The sequence below is a fragment of the Biomphalaria glabrata genome, chromosome 12 (genome assembly GCF_947242115.1).
Source record: "Biomphalaria glabrata chromosome 12, xgBioGlab47.1, whole genome shotgun sequence".
NCBI classification, from domain to species: domain Eukaryota; kingdom Metazoa; phylum Mollusca; class Gastropoda; family Planorbidae; genus Biomphalaria; species Biomphalaria glabrata.
In genome coordinates, this window is record NC_074722.1 from 37,437,895 (window position 1) to 37,457,216 (window position 19,322).

Genomic DNA, 19,322 nt, shown 5'->3' on the forward strand with positions numbered 1-19,322 from the left:
ACATCCGAAACATATAAAACATTTTACGAATAACCAACTCCACTAGATGACTTCCTCTCTTCTTGTTTTCAATTCACTCGTCACTTCTCGCAGGTACCTAACACTTGACCGTGTGTCACGGTTGACCACACATAGTAACCGTGTCACAACAGAGGCCAATCCTTGATACACAGCTGCAGTCACAGGCTGGGGATATGTAATCTCCAGGTGCCGCTGCACTTTCACCCTTCTTTCTACTACTGTTGTGTAAGGCATCTCCGATTCGAGACCCTTCCTTTATGCTCCCTCTCCATGTGGATCTATCCAGTACCACTTTTTCCCATCTGCTAGTGTCTATTTTGAAGAGCTTCAGGTCGCGTTTGCTAAAAAAAAAAAAAAAGTAAAGTTCCCCTTTCAGACCTTGTGGTCTATAGGGTAGAACAGATGATGTAAAGGTCATCTGTTTCTGTGGCCTACGGTAAACGAGGGTGTCATGTGGCCAGCACAACGACCAACCGCCTTTACTTTTCCGTAACTAATGTCAGGTACCCATTTAGAGCTAGGTGGACTCAGAAGCGCCCAAAGATCCCGAAATGAAAATCCCAGTCTTCACCGGGTTTCGAACCCGGGACCTTCGGTTCGGGAGTCAAGCGCTTTACCGCTCAGCCACCTGCTTATATATACCATTAAAAAGCTATAGCTTATTAGTTCTTCCTTTATTCCTTTATCTAGCTGTCTTTAGCTTTTCCGGCGTTTATGAAAAATCCCAAAAAAACACTTCCGCTTGAGTGCTGGAAACATTATCCTAAATTTGAAGATTAAAACATTTCTTTTACCCAATCAATACAAGTTTGTGTTTAGCGAACTTTCGCCTTTCTGACTTCACCATTCTGATTTTCTCGTGTCAATTTAGATAAGATTTCTTTGTCATTTTTTAAAATTGTTTTATTGTAATCATTTAAATCAGTTGTTTAAGCCAAATGCATATACAGTGAAAATGTATTTAAGTTAATATATCTAAAGGAGATTATGTACAAAGTTGTGGATCTTTTAAAGAGTTGTAGAACTTACTGTAAAATGGTACTTTTTATTTTAGCTTTGGTCGTGGTAGGTAAGTTTGAGTTGAGTTTAATTTAAGGGCTTAAGTGTAGTGTTAGTTTTTATTGTAGAGTTATGTTGAAAAGTAATCTTAGATAAGTTTACTTTTAAGTAAGTTTACTTTTAGGTTAGTTTACTTTTAGGTAAGTTCAATTTTAAGTAGGCATCCGATTAAATGTTTGTAAAATGTTTTACATGTTTTAGATGTTCCTCCCGAGTTGAAGATAATCTTCTTCCTTCTCCAAACCTCTCGCAGGGGGACGGCACGGGCTGGATTTGAACCGGGGACTATCGAGAAGTCCGAACGATAGTTCAGCGCTTACCGCACGACCAGGCAGCCATCTTAAGTAAATTTATTAACTCTAAACATTAAAAAAACTAACATTTTATACCGACGCACTCAAAGTCTTGTTGTAAGAGTCTTTAGTAAAAAGTTCAACTCCTTCCATAAGCATCGGTTCACAGAAGGTGAAGTCCGACTGTTGCTGCGTCTAGCAGTTTACAATAGTCTTGTAAGACTAAGACTAAGACTAAGACTGCTTTATTGATCCTTAAGGAAATTTGTTGTGATTACAAGGACTCTTTTCTCATATAAAGACAACACACCAGAAAAATACACATAAATACAACAGACAACATAAAGAGTTCATTCAGCGACTACACACAGGTAAAAAAATGAAAAAGATTAATCCGACTGTTACTTTAAAAAAAAAATTTATAAAGGTGCCAATGTTGAATTCATCTTAACTTTATAGAGAACAAGGTTACAAAAGACAGTTTGTGTGGAAACACAAACTCAAAATCGGCCCCCGAAGTGGTCCACCCAGGCAGGCTTCAATATTTTCAGAAAGAACATCCGAATGAAATTATATCAAAGACAAATGAGAGATAAGAATGGAGAAAGAAGGTTAACAGATCTTGTGTAGTGCCCCAACGGTCCCGCAGATCAAAGGATAGGTGAAAGTGAATGTAAAGTTAGATGTGAACCTGGCCTAACTAGTTCCCCTTTCAGACCTTGTGGTCTATAGGGCAGATGATGTAAAGTTCATCTGTTTTTTGTGGCCTACGGTTAGCGAGGGTGTCATGTAGCCAGCACAACGACCAAACGCCTTTACTGTTTTCTAGACGTCGCAACAGTTTAGATGAGGCGTTGCCTTGCCAACAAGTTATTCCGTATGTTAGCAGATTTTGTATAGTCGCGCCGTAAAAAGTGTAGCCAGCACAATTATGGAATCAGAGGCGCTGCGCACCCCCCTTAACGTGTCCACTTTGGCAACGGTCACTAAGTTGCACAATTCATTCTGTAGTGTCTTCATATAACGCTTCGCTTTATAGTCCAGCGGTTCTCAACCTTTTAAGCTCGGCGACCCCTTTTTATATTCCCCCACTCTGCCGCGACCCCCCAACACACACATACAGCAATAGAAGAGTAGACAATAACAATCCATATTTTCGATGGTCTTAAGCGACCCCTGGCAAATCGTCAATCGACCCCCAAGGGTTGAGAACCCCTGCTTTATACAGTTAAACTACAATGAACCACACTCTTGTGTTTCTTCGCATCTCTTTCTTTGTAAATACAGTAACGGACCTCATTCACCAATTGTTAACAAACAACATTCAGTCTCGTGATTCTCTATCTCTTCTATACAAATTACGTAATACACACAGGCTGTCACGTGATACGTTTTTTTCTCTCCTTGTTTTATCAATATTATCACGTGACTGAATGTTGTTTGTTTACGATTGGTGAATGAGGTCCATTGTTTGAACACAAAAAGTAATGACTTTATCAGCGACTTCCTAGATTTTTGAAGAAGCGATATAAACTGATATATTAAGTTATTTTTCAGGGGTGACGACCATCCCTGCCAATAATGTCAGCCAAAGGTTCTCAACCTGGAGACTTTCGCCTGAAGACTACGCCTTTATCAATAACCTCCCCAAGCCCAGAGGAGCTGGCAACCTGCCAGGTTTTAAGTACATTTACATAGATGCCAGTGGAACCAAGTCCCGCAACTATGACCCTTCCAAGCAACAGATTCAGATCGCTGGCTCCCCCCGCACCTCCTGGGAAGGAGTCAACGCCGCCGCTGATATAATTGTCAAGATGACCCGGTACATGCCGTCGCCGATCTTTGACAACTTGGTTCTAAAAACATCTGTTGGGGTGTTTACAGCGGCGGAGAAACTGACAATCTACCCGGAGTACTACAACTTGGCCAACACTCACTGCGGCTCCTCCTGTGCAGGTTAGTCTTCACCTCGTTTAGGCGTCCTTTTTCACACAATTAACTCTAATTCGTTTAGAAATATTTATATTACTTCTTAAATTAGAATATTATTATTATTATTATAGCTTTTATATAGCGCTACTTTCATGCTTATAGCATGCTCAGAGCGCTTTTGGTCCAATCTCATTTGTGGACCGGTGGGCGGAAGGGGGTATCTAGGAGTTTGTTTTCCGTGCTGCCTTTAGGCGCTCAGTAAACACAACTCTGCCCAAGTCGGGTGTCGAACCTAGAGCCCCTTTCTAGGTAGCCAAGCCAAGTTCAAGCGCACTCTCGACCACGCTTCCCAGCGCAATATTACTTACTTATATTATAAAGAGGCAAAGCACATTAAAAGCTATTCTATGAATCACTCTTTCTTCTTTATACAGCCTGCATGCATATCATTTGTATTTATGGTATGGGGGGCGCGGTGGCTGAGTGGTTAAGCGCTTGGCTTCTGAACCTGGGGTCCTGGGTTCGAACTTCGGTAAAGACTGGGATTTTGAATATCAGGATTTTTAAGGGCGCTCATGATTCCACCCAGCTCCAATGGGTACCTGACTTTAGTTGGGGAAAGTAAAGGCGGTTGGTCGTTGTGCAGGTCACATGACATCCTGCTCGTTAGCCGTTGGCCAAATAAACAAATGATTTTTTTTCTGCTTTATAGATCGCAAAGGTCTGAAAGGGGAACTTTATTTCTATTTGTGGTATATATGAATTGCTAAATATGATCAATACTAACATAGTTCGTAATTAAAGCATGGAACGGGGTTGCTTGAATCAGCCAGGAAAACCAATGACTTTGCAGGGTTGAACTCTTTCTCTCCTGACGATACCAGCGTTGATTCCACCAGAATGTGGTAAATAAATAATTACGGAGAGAAAGAGTACAGTCTTCGATTAACCTGTATGACTAGATGAACACGAGTCTCGATAGAATTATCTTATTTTTTCGAATGACCGTCTGAAGCTTATAAGATAAGACAACAAAACCTGTCTTGTAAATTAGAATGCTTCACAAAAAGTAATGTGAGGGATTTGATTTCGTTTGCATTTAACTTGCAAATTATTCAAGGGAATTTATTACATATGAAGACATAGGAGAATTAGAAGAGAGAGAATGATGAATGTTTTAAGCTTGAATCCAAAAAGGTTGAATATATTTGAATAATTTAAATTTATAATATGATATTGAAGTGAAACTGTGGTTTGTTCTTTTCACTAGCACTTCTGTAATGTTTTGTCACTTTGGATAGTTCCCGTGTCCTACCATGAGATCTATACGGCAGATGATGTTTCTTTAGCCACTGTTAAAATTAAAATCAGGGTCTCATGTGGCCAGCACAACTACCAACTGCATTTACTTACCCCAACTTTAAGTCAGGTACAAATCAGATTTGGGTACTCAGGGGGCCCTAACAATGCCGAAATGCAAAATCCCTGTCTTCATCGAGATTCGAATTCATGACCATCCGTTCGGAAGCAAAGCGCTTAACCACTCAGCCACCGCTCCCCTTGAATGCAGTAATTTAAAACCAAAGCTAACCAACTGATCATTCGTATTCTTATTATAAAAAGCTTAGCGATTAAAAAGTCTAGAAATGCATTTCGTATCTGGCACATAATGAAATTGAGCCAATACCTGGTCAATGTAGGAGGAAACAAATTATTTAGTAAGGCCTGGTCTGTCTGGCTAGTGAAAGCTAATGTTGTATTAACTAGTTTATCAATAAGGTGCTATATATATTGATAGATGTTTTTACCATTACCTTTACCTATCCCTTAGTCTTTTGGGGCACCATGCAAGATTCGTCCACCGTCCTTCGCCATTCTTCTCTGTCTTTTGCCGTAGTTAGAACCTCTTTCAGTGGCAGGCCCTTCCATTATCTTCCCTTCGCTTTCTCTGTCTGCCTCTTATTTTTCCTGGTACTGTTCCCTGAAGGAAGGTCTTTGCGAGCCCCGAAGATCTTGTAATATGGCCATAGATTTTCAGCTTGCTTTTTACGATAGTTAGCAGGTGATCATGGGGTCCAATCGCTGCAGTAACCCTGTCTCTAATATCTTGGTTTGTGATGCGGTCTTTAAATGTGATGCCTAGGATCCTTCTGTAGAGTCTCAGCTCCATTGCTAGGATTCTACTCTCTAGCTCCGCAGTCTGTGTCCAAGACTCACAAGCATATAAAAATGTGGCCATGACCTGGGAGCGCGACAGTCTGATTCTGGTGCCGAGGGCTAAGCCTTTTGTATTTCCATATTATATATATATATATAGATAGATAGATAGAAAGATAGATATAAAACTAAGATTTTGAGTGAGTCTGGCGTGAATGTACACTTTGGTTTCTTATAGTTATAATGTTTGGTTTGGTGTAATGCACAAATTGTAAGACAAATTTCCGTACGGACAATAAAGATTATTATTATTATTAAGATAGAACAGAATGCTAGAGTTAACAATGCACGTGATAATAATAATAATAATAATTTTATTTATAAAGCGCTGTTAACAAACAAAATGTAGGCTCAAGGCGCTGTAACAACATTACAAACAAAAACACGAGAGCTAAAATGACAGTTAATCTAAAAAAGTTTTAAACAGATAGGTCTTAATGTTTGTAATAATTAAATAATAAAATAATGTAATAATCAAAACTGATGAAATCCTCAGGTCAGTGTGACATAACGTGTACATTTGATGGCCGCAAGTATGAAGATCTGGTCGGAGTCGGGGGTCAAAGGGCAGTCGTACTAGAGGACAACGTCCTGTGTACCCCCGGTGACCCATTTCATGGAACGGAGAACATCCTGGCACATGAGTTTACACACACCATACACGTCCACGGCATTTCTGCTATGGACCAATCAAACGTCTACGCAGCCTATCTGGCAGCCAAGAACCATCAGATCTGGACACCGAGTTCCTACGCCATGACCAACGAGCAGGAGTACTTCGCCGAGGCGGCCACGGTCTACTTTGGCATTAACTTCAGCAACGACAACTCCGGGGGGATGAACATGTGCCGCCCCGGCGCCTTCTGCTCGGGGGAGATGGCTGACAGGCAGCACCTGTACCAGACGGACACGCCCCTGTACAACATGCTTACCTACGTGTTTACCAACAACCGGTCGCAGCTGGCCAGTGGTCTGACTGTTTGTCCATCAGGTCACTCTGTCATCGGGTAGAGGTATTAGTGGTTCGTATGAGGCGTAGGAAAAAAATAAACACATTTATGAGAAACTTTTTTGTTTTTAACCAAGCGTATTACAAAACTCACTCCGTATGTCTGTCTGTCTGTCTGTCTGGTACACATTTTTTTACGTTATTTCCCCTTCTATCCATTCTCGTCAAGTTAAAACTTTGCTCAATTATTCATTGTCCTTAACAAAACATGAACCAGTTTAAAAATTAACCAATGAATTAATTTATTTTGTTTAATATAGAAAAAGGAAAATAAATATTATAGTATTGAGATAAATGTTTCTAAATGTGCAGTTCTTACGCTCATATAAGTCTTTATTTAAAAAAAAAAAGCGTCTGTCTGTCTGTCTGTCAAGTAAAACGTTTGTACACTGTATTTCTCCGAAACCCACTCTCAAATCAAGTGGAAACTTTGCACAATTATTTATTGGCATAGACAAAACAAGAATCACTAAAAAAAAATTAACCTATCAGTCAATTAATTACTTGTAATTAATTATTTTGTTGGATACTAACTAAGGGAAATGTATCCTTCAGTATTCACGGACAGCTAAGTATGTAGGGTTTCGTCCCCTTAGATAATTTAAAACGTTATTTCCCCCCCACACTCACTATTGGATCAAGTTGAAACTTTAAACAATCATTTTATTGTACCTAACAAAACACGAATCAATAGAAACAGATTAATAGTTTTGTCTATTGATTGTTGGTAATTAGTTATTTTGTTTGATATAGAAAAAGGGAAATAACTTCTACATTATTAAGAGATACTGTTGTAAGTGCGGAGTAAAGTTGAAAGTTTCAATTTGATCCGACAATGGGTGTAGCAGAAATATCGTGTTCAATTATCTAATGGGATGAAATCCTACATATTTAGACAGAGTGAGTTGATGTACGCTTTGTAACTACTGACCAGCACTCCAAGAGAAATTAGCCATTGTGTAGTGTCACCAGAGAATGTCATGTCATTCAAAACTGCATTATCCATCAAGAGGCCCGAACAAGACACTGGCCCCAAAACATCCATTGAAGCAGTGGCGTAGCTAGGGTGGGAGAGGTGAGGGTGAGAATTGGAAAATTTCCCCGGGTCTCCACTTGAAGGAGGCATTAAATTGAGTGGTTTTTACATTAAAAATTAAATATTACGCAAAATGTAGGGGCCACCAAAGAGGTCAAGCCCCCCCCCCCGGGCCCCCAAACGATAAAAAAATTCCTAGCTATGCCTCTACCTTGAAGAATAGCTGCCTGATCTGGAAACCACTGCGCAGTTCATTTAAAATTTTGGTCTAGTCATCTGAACCCTCCAACTGACCAACAGAATATTTGTAACGCAAAAAGAAGCAGATCAAGCCAGAAAAAAAGTAAAAGCTAAGTCGGTAAGAAGAAGATATCCTTGCACTGGTCCCTATAAGGCGTTGTAAACAGAGGCAGATCCTTTGGGGCTCTAATATCAAATGCTAATTCCTACATCAACTAATAGAATCAATGAGACTTGGGAAGCTGCTAATATGAAGTGTAATATAAGAAAAATTGGAGTCGAAGGAAATAGCTGGTACTACCCCCTGCTGATGTCTGTCTGTCTGTCTGTCTAAATCCAACTTTACGTACGATTCGCTAGAGCTGCTTACGGCGTATTCAGAAGAACGCCTCACGAATAGTCCTAAGAAAAACAAGACGTGATTCTGCTACTACGCTCTTGAGCACGCCCCATTGGCTTCCCGTGAAAGCGAGAATCGATTACATGGTGGCAAAACTTTGTCATCAGTGTATCTATAATAAAGAAATGCCCTTGTACCTTTGAGAACTGATCACTCCATATGTCCCCCAGAGAGCCCTGCGCTAATGGACTCAACGCTTCCAGTGGTGCCACGTTTCTCCCTCAAAAGCTACGGTCTGCGGGCTTTTTCAGTTCATGGACCAAAGGTTTGGAACTCACTCCCCATTGATCTCAGACACACATGCTACACTACTTTCAAGAAGAACATTAAGACCTACCTGTTTAAAACTTTTTAAAATTAGTTTATCATTTTAGCTCTCGTGTTTATGTTTGTAGTGTTATCACAGAGCCATGAGCCTACATTTTGTTTGTTAACAGCGCTTTATAAATACAATTATTATCATTATTATTATTATTAATATTATTAGACGCAAGCTGTGTTAAACTTCCGGCATCATCGAGTCTCGTGATGATGAGTTGATGATATGATATAATATAATATTATTAGTTGTCTGTAATTTATTGATCAGATGTTCATGAATATTAGGATTACCGATTTTGATTAGAAATCTTTTTTTTATTTTTTATAAGTAGTTTGTGTAACCTACTTTGTGACTTTATGAGTTTTGGTGTCATTTCAGATAAGTCACTTTTTTTTTCTTTTTAATCATTATATCTTTTATCTAACAAATGGCACAAGGGAAGTAAGGAACGTAACTTCTATTCACCACGGGTTTTTGTGTCAATAATTTCAAGAGTTGTGTAACTTGGTCTATGGTGTTGTTTTTAATGTTCGCTTCTGTGGTGCTAGTAGGTGAGTATAGTTGAAGTAACTTCTGTTTTAAATTGATTTTTATTAGCGGCCCCGGAAAGGGGAAAAGCCTCTATAAATTTTGTGTGGAGTGTCTGTCCGTCCGTCCGTCCGTCACGTTTAGATCTCGTTAACTAGAAAAGATAATGAAAATCCGACATCATAATATTTTAGCCCATTCAAAGTTCTGATGCAACGGCTACATTTTTCTTTTCTGAAAGTGAAAAGTGACACCACACAAGATCTGTCAACCTTCTTTCTCCATTCTTCTATGTCATTTGTCTTTGGTAAAATTTCATTCTGATGTTCTTTCTGAAAATATTGAAACCTGCCTTTTTACCTGCCTGGGTGGACCACTTCGGGGGCCGATTTGGAGTTTGTGCTTCCACACAAACTGTCTTGTTACAAAACTTCGATTTAACTCTTACCTTTTTGGAAACTTCTCGGTGGACACGGATCTCGAAAACGGATCCAACAATTTTTCCTAGAAATTTGACAGTTGATGTCTTTCCGTTGGAAAAGAATTACTAGCTCTCTGGCCACACTGGGAAAACTCTAGTTTGACCGTTAGAATTTTTGAAAGTAAGCAAGAAATAAATTCAAGTTTGGCTAGAGAACTAGAAAATATTTATTTTGAATGGACAATACGTCTTCGGGTATTTCCGCTATTATTCGCGTTCTTAATAAATTAATGTTCAGGGACATTTCGTGCATTGTCTTCTAAGTCTAGATCTTAATGCCTATCAATGGAATATTATAAAGTTGAGTAGATCTGTTCATTCACTTAACCAGGATTCTTTCTCTGAAATGGGGGATGAGGCGAGGTAACAAAATGTTTCCTTTTTTAAAAATCTACCATTCATTAGTTATTAAGAGAAAAATAATCACTCTACACGTGGTATAAAGGAGGTATTGTCTTTTGAACAAGTAATTTATATCAACTCCATCTGTCTGTCTGTCTGTCTGGTTAAATGTTTGTACACGTTATTTCTCCTACACCCAATCTCGGATCAGGCTGAAGTTTTGCACAATTATTTCTTTTACCTGACAACACTAGAATCAATTAAAAAAAAAGACAAATTAGTTAATTAACTATTTTTAATTAATTATTTTGTTTAGTATCTCGAAAGGGAGAAAGAAATTGTACTTGACTGAAATAGTGGTATAAGCTGAATTAGTCCCCTCTATGCGTCGTCGACTGAGTCTTAGTGAACACATCATGAAAAATAGGATGAGACTATAGAAGCAATAGAAAGCTTTATAATCTTCCTTGTTAATAAGCTCTCCACTAGCAGAGTGGTTAGCGTGTTGTCTTGAGAACCCTGAGATGGCTAGAGCCGTGAGTTCGAATTCAGTTAGTTCTACCACTTTTTTATTTTTAGAAATGTTTGTTTTTTATAAATAGTTAGTCAAATTTAATTACAAGACCGATCCAAACTAATTGATACAACTATGCTTAATATAAAGATTTGTTGTATTTTCATGCTTAATATTTTTTCTCATTTAAAGGTAGGCATACTTTTCTTGTTAGATGTTTCCCTAGTAAAGAAAATATACAAAAGTGCAAGGATTTTTTAACCAAGAAGGGTCAAATTCTTTCAATTAAATAAAAGAACATTAATTTAATAATTTGGTCATTATCTAAGTGAATATTTCAATTCTTCATAAATTTTTTTTTGGTCGTTGATTGGAAAAAAAAAGTATATAAAACTTACCATAGTAAAAACTTAGAATTTGAGTTGGATTATATTTTAGGAGCGACACATTCATCTGGAGATAACGTCAGCCAAAGGTTTTCAACCTGGAGACTCTCGCCTGAAGACTACGCCTTTATCAATAACCTCCCCAAGCCCAGAGGAGCTGGCAACCTGCCAGGTTTTAAGTACATTTACATAGATGCCAGTGGAACCAAGTCCCACAACTATGACCCATCCAAGCAACAGATTCAGATCGCTGGCTCCCCCCGCACCTCCTGGGAAGGAGTCAACGCCGCCGCTGATATAATTGTCAAGATGACCCGGTACATGCCGTCGCCGATCTTTGACAACTTGGTTCTAAAAACATCTGTTGGGGTGTTTACAGCGGCGGAGAAACTGACAATCTACCCGGAGTACTACAACTTGGCCAACACTCACTGCGGCTCCTCTTGTGCAGGTTAGTCTACACCTCGTTTAGGCGCCATACTCTTTAAAAATACATTCACTTCATTATTCACACCTAATGGCTACTCCAGAGTGAAATGTTTACTTGGATTTCAAAGGTATATTTTTTTTGTTGCTATTTACACAATCTTTGTTTGAAATAGGCTTTGAAAATTATAGCGTTAATTTAACCCCCTGATTATTTATCTTATCTTATCTTATCTTATCTTATCTTATCTTATCTTATCTTATCTTATCTTATCTTATCTTATCTTATCTTATCTTATATATTACAGATGTTACTTTAAAAAAGAAGATAATTACGTCCTACGCATTTCATGTGTCAATCTAGTCATGCATGTTTTCAATGACCTAACTCTGCCAAGTCTTTGGTTTTCCTGTCTGATTCAGGCAACCCATTTCATTCTCTAATGGGCCCAGGAAAGAAAGGTCACATGTACGAATTTGTCCTAGCGTTTAGAAAAAGAAATATTTAGTATTTAACGAATCTCGGTTTGCGATAGTGTAAAGAAAACTAAAAGCTATGTGTGTGTGTATTGTACTGTGTGTTTGTGTGTGTGTGCGCGTGTTGAAGTAAGAAACTAGGTTAAATACAAAATATTCAGTTCTTACAAAATACCAACTTTTAACGAAATACGAAATCTAGCAAGTTTCACAAGTCTAACAAAATATCCAATTATAACAGATTTCCCGCGGCCTCCTGTCGATTTAACAGGAGGTCCTGGAAATATTCTGAAATTGCAAAATATATGAAAAAGTCCTGGAAATATCCGGAAATTATTAAAATCTTTTGAAAACTTATACAAATCTCATGTAATATATAGACGAAAATTGTCATTTTGGAAAACGCCAATCCTACGCGCGATAAAAAAACAACAACACATAATGCAATACCCGCAATTGTGGAATCTAGTGAAAGAAGCTTCTCGCGCCTCAAACTAACGAAGAATTAGTTGAGATCAACAATTCTCCGTAGATAGATTGAAACATTTGGTAATTCTTGTATTAAACGTGATCTATGTAGGAAATAGAATTTTTATGATGCACTCATGACTTCGCTACACGCAAGGCTCGTAAAGTAATTCTGTACATAGTAAAGAATGAATATAATGCAAAGACGAATTTATTTTCTAATACAAACTCTTAATTTTCACTTATTATCCGTATCCCTACCCAAACTTGGCCCGCGAAATCGGTTTTACATAGGGCTCTACAATTGTTAAGTCCGGTTCTGCTATTTATGGACGGATTAATAGTACTTCCCCCCCCCCCCACCCCGGCCCTTCTTTTTTTTCGCCTCTAGAATAACTCCCTCCATCCGACTTGCAAAAATAAAAAAGTGATCTTTCCATGGTGTCCAAACTCTTGAGCGTGCTCCGTGTCGCCTCGATAGCTACTACAGAGTAGATTACTCCCCCCCCCCCCTTTTTTTTTTTAACGTGATGTAGAAATAGAAAAAAAAAGGTGATATTTCAACGGTCCGGCCCTGCTATTTTGTGTTCTACCCCCCCCCCCCCTTCTTGTTTCCTAGTGGACTATCCGCAGAAATAAGAGAGTGATCTTTCCTTCACTTCTTCTTCTCGTTTAAACTGTTGAGGGAAGAAGAGAATTATATATATAGATGAGACAATCCAAGTAGCAGTGCATGAGGCAGGGCAGTCCTTGGGGCGATTCGTGGGGCAGTCCGTGGGGCAGAGGATGTTTTGATGTCAGAAGCTTAACACAGCTTGCGTCTTGCAGTACTTCAGCCTAGGACGAAATGCATCATTCCTGAAATAAAGTATGACACTCCATTGTGGTCAAATACAAAAAAAAGTTAGTGATAAATTGGATACCGCGCTTATGAAATAGACTCATCTGGCGCGTAAAAGCCACTTTTTAAAATACTTTTCCATTCATCCCAGTGGCGCTACAGCCCATGGAGGGCTATGACTTGTTTCAACAAATCCCTCCATACAGATTTCTCCTGGGCCTTTCGTCTCCACGCCCTAACCCCAAGCTGTTGCAGATCTGCTTCCACATCCATCGCATTCGCGGTCTGCCTTTGGGTTGCCTGCCTTTTGGTTTTTGCCTGTACACAATTTTCGCTCCTCTGTTATCTGACATTCTTTCAAGGTGGCCTGCCCAACGAAGTGGGTCTCCTAACAATTGATATATTTCATGGTTAGTGCGTGTCCTCAACCCTGTTTCATCTTGTATAGCACCATAGATTTTCCTAATAATTTTTTGTTCCCAAGTATTTAGTTGTTTTTTTTAAAATACGCTTACGCAAATCATTTAATTACTGATAGCATTAATATTATTAAAAGAAAATGAAATAGACAAATGAAATGGAAAAATTTAAAACTAAAAAAAAAAACAAGTTTAGAAATAATAATTGTAAAAAAAACTAAGATATTTATTTCTTGGGGATTAGATAATATTAATTTTTTATTCCTCAGGTCAGTGTGACATAACGTGTACATTTGACGGCCGCAAGTATGAAGACATTGCAGGGGTCGGGGGTCAAAGGGCAGTTGTCTTAGAGGACAACATCCTCTGCACGCCCAGTGACCCTTACGGCGGTTCCGAGAACATCTTGGCTCACGAGTTCACGCATACGATCCACATCCACGGCATTTCCGCCATGGACCAGTCCGACGTGTACCTGGCTTACCTGGCAGCCAAGAGCCGTCAGACCTGGGCGCTCAGCTCCTACGCCATGTCCAACGAGCAGGAGTACTTCGCCATGGCGGCCACCGTCTACTTGGGCGTCAATGACATCCAAGACAACGCCGGGGGGATGAACGTGTGCAGCCCCGGCGCCCTCTGCTCGGGGGAGATGGCTAGCAGGCAGCACCTGCACCAGATGGACACGCCCCTGTACAACATGTTGACCTACGTGTTTACCAACAACCGGTCGCAGCTGCTCAGTGGTCTGACTGTCTGTCCTCCCAGTCGCTCTATCATTGGCTAGTGGAATGGGATGAGTACGTAGCATTAGACCGCTTGCACACTACACGGTTATGGCATTTGGCAAAAAAAAAAAAAAGAGCTTTTCCTGTGTCGTTGTAGTCGACGGCAATCCATTTAATTAAAAAAAAAAGCTTATATCAACTCACTATCTGTCTGTCTGACTTTCTTTTGTAAAATTATTTCTTTTACCTGAGAATGTAAGAATCGATAGATAAAAATTAATCAATTAACTTATTAACTATTGGTAATTAATTATTTTGCTTGGTATTTTGAACAGGAGAAAGATAATCGTACTTGACAAATGTGTTGGTATAAGTTGGATTAGTCCCCTTGAAGAATCTTGAGACCAGAGTAATCAGTTTTTTTTGTGTGTGTGTTTTTTTTTTTTGCGTTTAAAACAAAACGATCATGTAAACATTCACCAAGATACCCCCTCCTTCCCCCGTTCCCAACTGGTCTAGACAACCGATAGGATCATACCGCATTGAGAAAGCTGAAAGTTTAAACAAGATACAATTGGTAAAAAATATTTCTGTCGCACGGATTTATATGACAAAATTACAAAATAAGGGAACTACATAACCAAATTGGACCTCATTCACCAATCGTAAACAAACAACATTTAGTCACGTGATCTTATTATTAAAACAACGCAAAAAAAAAAAAAACGGTGACGTGACAGCCATCATGAATTAAACATGAGATCGTAAATTATATAGAAGAGATAGAGCACCACGTGGCTAAATGTTGTTTGTGTACGATTGGTGAATGAGGTCCTTTACACTTAATATAAGCTTGGCGTAATATTTGCTTTTTTTTTTTTTTTTTTAAATATTTTGTTTTTCTTGTTTGTTTGACTTAAAATTACTCAGGGTACCATGGCTCTTATTCACATCGACAAACCTACGTTGTTTTTTTTTTCAATACGGTCCTAAACCGTTGAGTGTGCAAGCGACTTAACAGAATTACCCAAATACCAAAATATGGATTTTTTTTTCATTAAACTCATGCATCGTGGAAATGTTGGCAAATGTGAAAGAGTCAAGGGAGCTAAACACAGTCCTTTGAAACCGACGTTATCTTCTCTTGAACAGTTTCACGACATTTGAGTGTTGGTTTCTGCTCTAAACGTGTGCTGCAAACCTCTTGAAAGTAGGTCAACACAGTTCGAAACTGTGTTGTCACACACACCAATAACGTCTAATGTTTAACCCTTAAAGTGCTGAGCCGTTTTACAATGATTGCATACAAAATGGAATTACAATTCTGACGTTTAGAGGCTAAGCTACCACACGCGTTTTAAGGGTTAATGAATGGATAAATCAATCTTCGTGGAAGCGTTTCTTTTTTATTTTACCAACCAATAAATTGATGCTAAGTTGTATTGTATGTTTGTAAAAATGTTTGTTTGTAAAATGTTTTACATGTTTCGGATGTTCCTTCAGAGTTGAAGATAGTTTACTTCCTAGTCCAAACCTCCCGCAGGACGACGGGGGATGGGAGCGGGCAGGATTTGAACCCTCGACCATCGATAAATCCGAACGACAGACCAGCGCGCAAACCGCACGACCAGGACTTTAAAGTTGTTTTTTTTACAAGTCCTACAGTAACACCTCAAAACGATTTACGTACAAATTTGACAGCTTATGTATATACTTGGGAAAATTGCCTAATTGGCCTAATAGTAAAAACTCTTGTTTGGCCGTGTTTTTTTTTTTTTTCAAAATATAATCATCTTAAAATTAAATTTGGCTAGTTCGATCATGAGGTTTTTTAATTTTACATGTTTCGGATGTTCCCTCGAATTTGAAAGTAGTTGTATCCTGGCCCAAATCTCCCGCAGGACGTCGGGGGAAGGCGGCCAGGGTCCATCGTGACCACCAGAGCGCGAACCACACGGCCTTAGAAGAAAAGATTTCGACTTTCGTTTTCGGAAAACAGAAATGTAAACATCTTGTAAACTTCTTTTAACCCTTAAAGTGCTGAGCCTGTTTTACAATGAGTGCATACAAAATGAAATTACAATTTTGGTGGTTAGAGGCTAAAACACCACACGCATCTTAAGGGTTAACTGAAAACATCGTGATAAAATAACAAATATATAAATAAATACATTTTCTGTTGAAATATCTATTCTAAACAAACAATCAGGAAATCTCGTCTAGGTAATGTGTGGTCATTACGCTCCCATCTCTCTCCCCCCCCCTCCCTTTACCAGACCACTTCTTTTACTACTTCTCTCTGCCATGACTGGTTTCCCCGCTGTGTTCACGTCTGCTGAGTTCAGAGTGTCTAGCTTCGTGTCATGATGATCTTCCATTCACCCACAGGTCACACTATGCGTAAGGTTTCCGATGTCACTTCCTGTCCTGCCAATCGTGTATCAGTGGAATGGCCTCTTGATGTTCGTCCTTGAACTCTGTTCGTCTTTGCTGCTCCAATCCAGACTCCAAACCCGAAACCCCATAAGTAACGAACCATGCTGAGAATTACTCCCTCAGAGCATGTGAAAGGAAGCGGGCAGTGAGTTTTTAAGGTCGCCTTGTTCCCCGTACAAGGACAGCCCCTAATACCGCACACGAACCAGTTCTCTCTCTTTCCAATCCTTGTCCCGATCGCCCTTCGTGCATAACGCGACATTCATACAGAAAGTGGTGTACTGTCTCGTCATCCTCGATACAGTGGCGACACACCGAGTGTCACGATTCATTCGTCCGAAGTAAGCACCTATTGTTCACGTCACACACATCATCAGTCTCATCACATATCATCCGTTCACGTCACTTACATCATCCGTTCACGTCACTTACATCATCCGTTTACGTCACTTACATCATCCGTTTACGTCACACACATCATCAGTCTCATCACATATCATCCGTTCACGTCACTAACATCATTCGTTAACATCACACACACATCATCCGTTTACGTCATACACATCATCCGTTAACGTCATACACATCATCCGTTTACGTCACACACATCATCAGTCTCATCACATATCATCCGATCACGTCACTTACATCATCCGTTTACGTCACACACATCATCAGTTTACGCCATACACATCATCCGTTCACGTCACTTACATCATCCGTTTACGTCACACACATCATCAGTTTACGTCAAACATCATCAGTGTACGTCTCATATCATTCGTTTACGTCACACACATCATCCGTTTACGTCACACACATCATCTGAATACGTCAAACATCATCAGTGTACGTCTCATATCATCCGTTTACGTCACACACATCATCCGATTACGTCACACATCATCTGCTTACATCAAACATCATCCGATTACGTCACACACATCATTAGTTTACGTCACACATCATCAGTTTACGTCACACATCATTGTTTACATCACACATCATTGTTTACATTACTTACATCATCCGTTTACGTCACACACATCATCCATTTACGCCACACACATCATCATTTTACGTCAAACATCATTGTTTACATCACACACATCATCCGTTTACGTCACAAACATCATCCATTTACGTCACACATCATCGTTTACATCACACACATCATCATTTTACGTCTTACATACAATTCGTTTACGTCACACACATCACCAGTTTACATCACACATATCATCAGTTTACGTCACACATCATCGTTAACATCACACACATCACCAGTTTACGTCTTACATATAATCCGTTTACGCCACACACATCACCAGTTTACATCACACATCATCCATTTACGCCACACATGTCTTCCGTTTACGTCACACATCATCGTTTACATCGCACACATCATCTGTTTTCGTCACACATATCATCAAGTTTACGTCACACACATCATTCGTTTACGCCAAATACATCATCCGTTCACATCACACACATCATCAGTTTACAGCAACCCCCACCACCATCCTTTAACGTGACACAAAGTGTCGAATCGTTATGAACGGCTTGAAGTATTTGTGAAAATTTCAACAAATTGGTTCAACAAGTTGGAAGTAAAGTTTTAAGATGTACTTTTTTTTTTCTATTTCCCTTTACATGTTTCCATTTGTTGCAAATGTGTACATCTATACTTCAAAGTATAAATCAGAATCTAAAACAACTGATGAACACATCAGTTCAAATAACAGAAAATACATTTCAGCTTAACAGCAAAGTGACTGTGTTGGCCTTCTTTACTCGTACAACGACTGTGGTTCATCTTTGGTGGTAGTTTTTGTGTGATTGTAGAGCCCTGTTCAGGGGAGACACTCCCGTCCTACAACACCACAGATAAAGTGGTATTTGCTTTGGTTATTAACTCTTTCTCTCCGCAATTATTTACCACATTCTGTTGGAATCAACGTTGGTATCGTCTGTTAGGAGAGAAAGAGTTAAAACAAAAAACACACCACTGCTGCAGTGAAATAAATACACAGAACTTCGACAAAATAAAACACAAGAAAAAAAAAATATACGAAAAGTAGAAATAAATTAAACTGAAACAAATCATTAGTATTATAATTGATCTATTTATAAACATGAAAATAGTTTTGGGCTTATGTCACAATAAATGTCAGGGATATCACAGATGTCATTTGACATGAGCGGTAATACACACAGGATGCAAATATTGATTTCAACTAAAAATATTACAATGATCAAACATTTGGTCCATACATAGAAACAACAACTAAACAATTGGTCCGTACATGTTTTTAACAAACTAAACAATTGGTCCATATATAAGCAACAAGGTCGGCAAAACTTTCATTGTTTTCAAAAAAAAAAAAAAAAAGAAAAGAGAAACAACTATTAAAATTAGTGACTAAATGTTTACATTTGTTTGTGAGATGTCACGTGATACTCAACAGCTAGGGATGACAGGTATCATATTGACATTATGATAGGACATGAGAAAACCAGGAGAGACAGGGTTAATGATGACATTGTGAAAGAGGCACTGGGTTATGTACACAAAGAAATGAGCATTACATTTGGACATTGACTCTATGCCACCTAGGTGCTTATTTTCTTTCTCTAGTGTTGTTGTCCAAAAAAAAACAAAATCTATCATTAAGCAAGATTACAAAGAGAGTTTGTGTTACCACACTAACCCAGAGGAGGCCCCCCGTCGAATTCACCCATGAAAC

General features: G+C 39.0%; 2 protein-coding genes across 2 annotated transcripts; both read left to right on the plus strand.

Annotated features, from left to right (window-relative positions):
- Positions 1 to 952: 952 nt before the first annotated feature.
- Positions 953 to 6,590, plus strand: LOC106064288 (uncharacterized). Its single transcript, XM_056005658.1, has 3 exons — positions 953 to 1,090; positions 2,931 to 3,329; positions 6,019 to 6,590. Exons 1-3 carry the CDS (start codon positions 1,009 to 1,011, stop codon positions 6,531 to 6,533), a joined length of 996 nt encoding a protein of 331 aa, XP_055861633.1. The 5' UTR covers positions 953 to 1,008; the 3' UTR covers positions 6,534 to 6,590.
- A 2,343-nt stretch (positions 6,591 to 8,933) lies between these two features.
- On the plus strand, positions 8,934 to 14,703 carry LOC106064291 (uncharacterized). Its single transcript, XM_013222781.2, has 3 exons — positions 8,934 to 9,080; positions 10,833 to 11,231; positions 13,681 to 14,703. The coding sequence occupies exons 1-3, from the start codon at positions 9,041 to 9,043 to the stop codon at positions 14,193 to 14,195; spliced, it is 954 nt and encodes a 317-aa protein (XP_013078235.2). The 5' UTR covers positions 8,934 to 9,040; the 3' UTR covers positions 14,196 to 14,703.
- Positions 14,704 to 19,322: the final 4,619 nt, after the last annotated feature.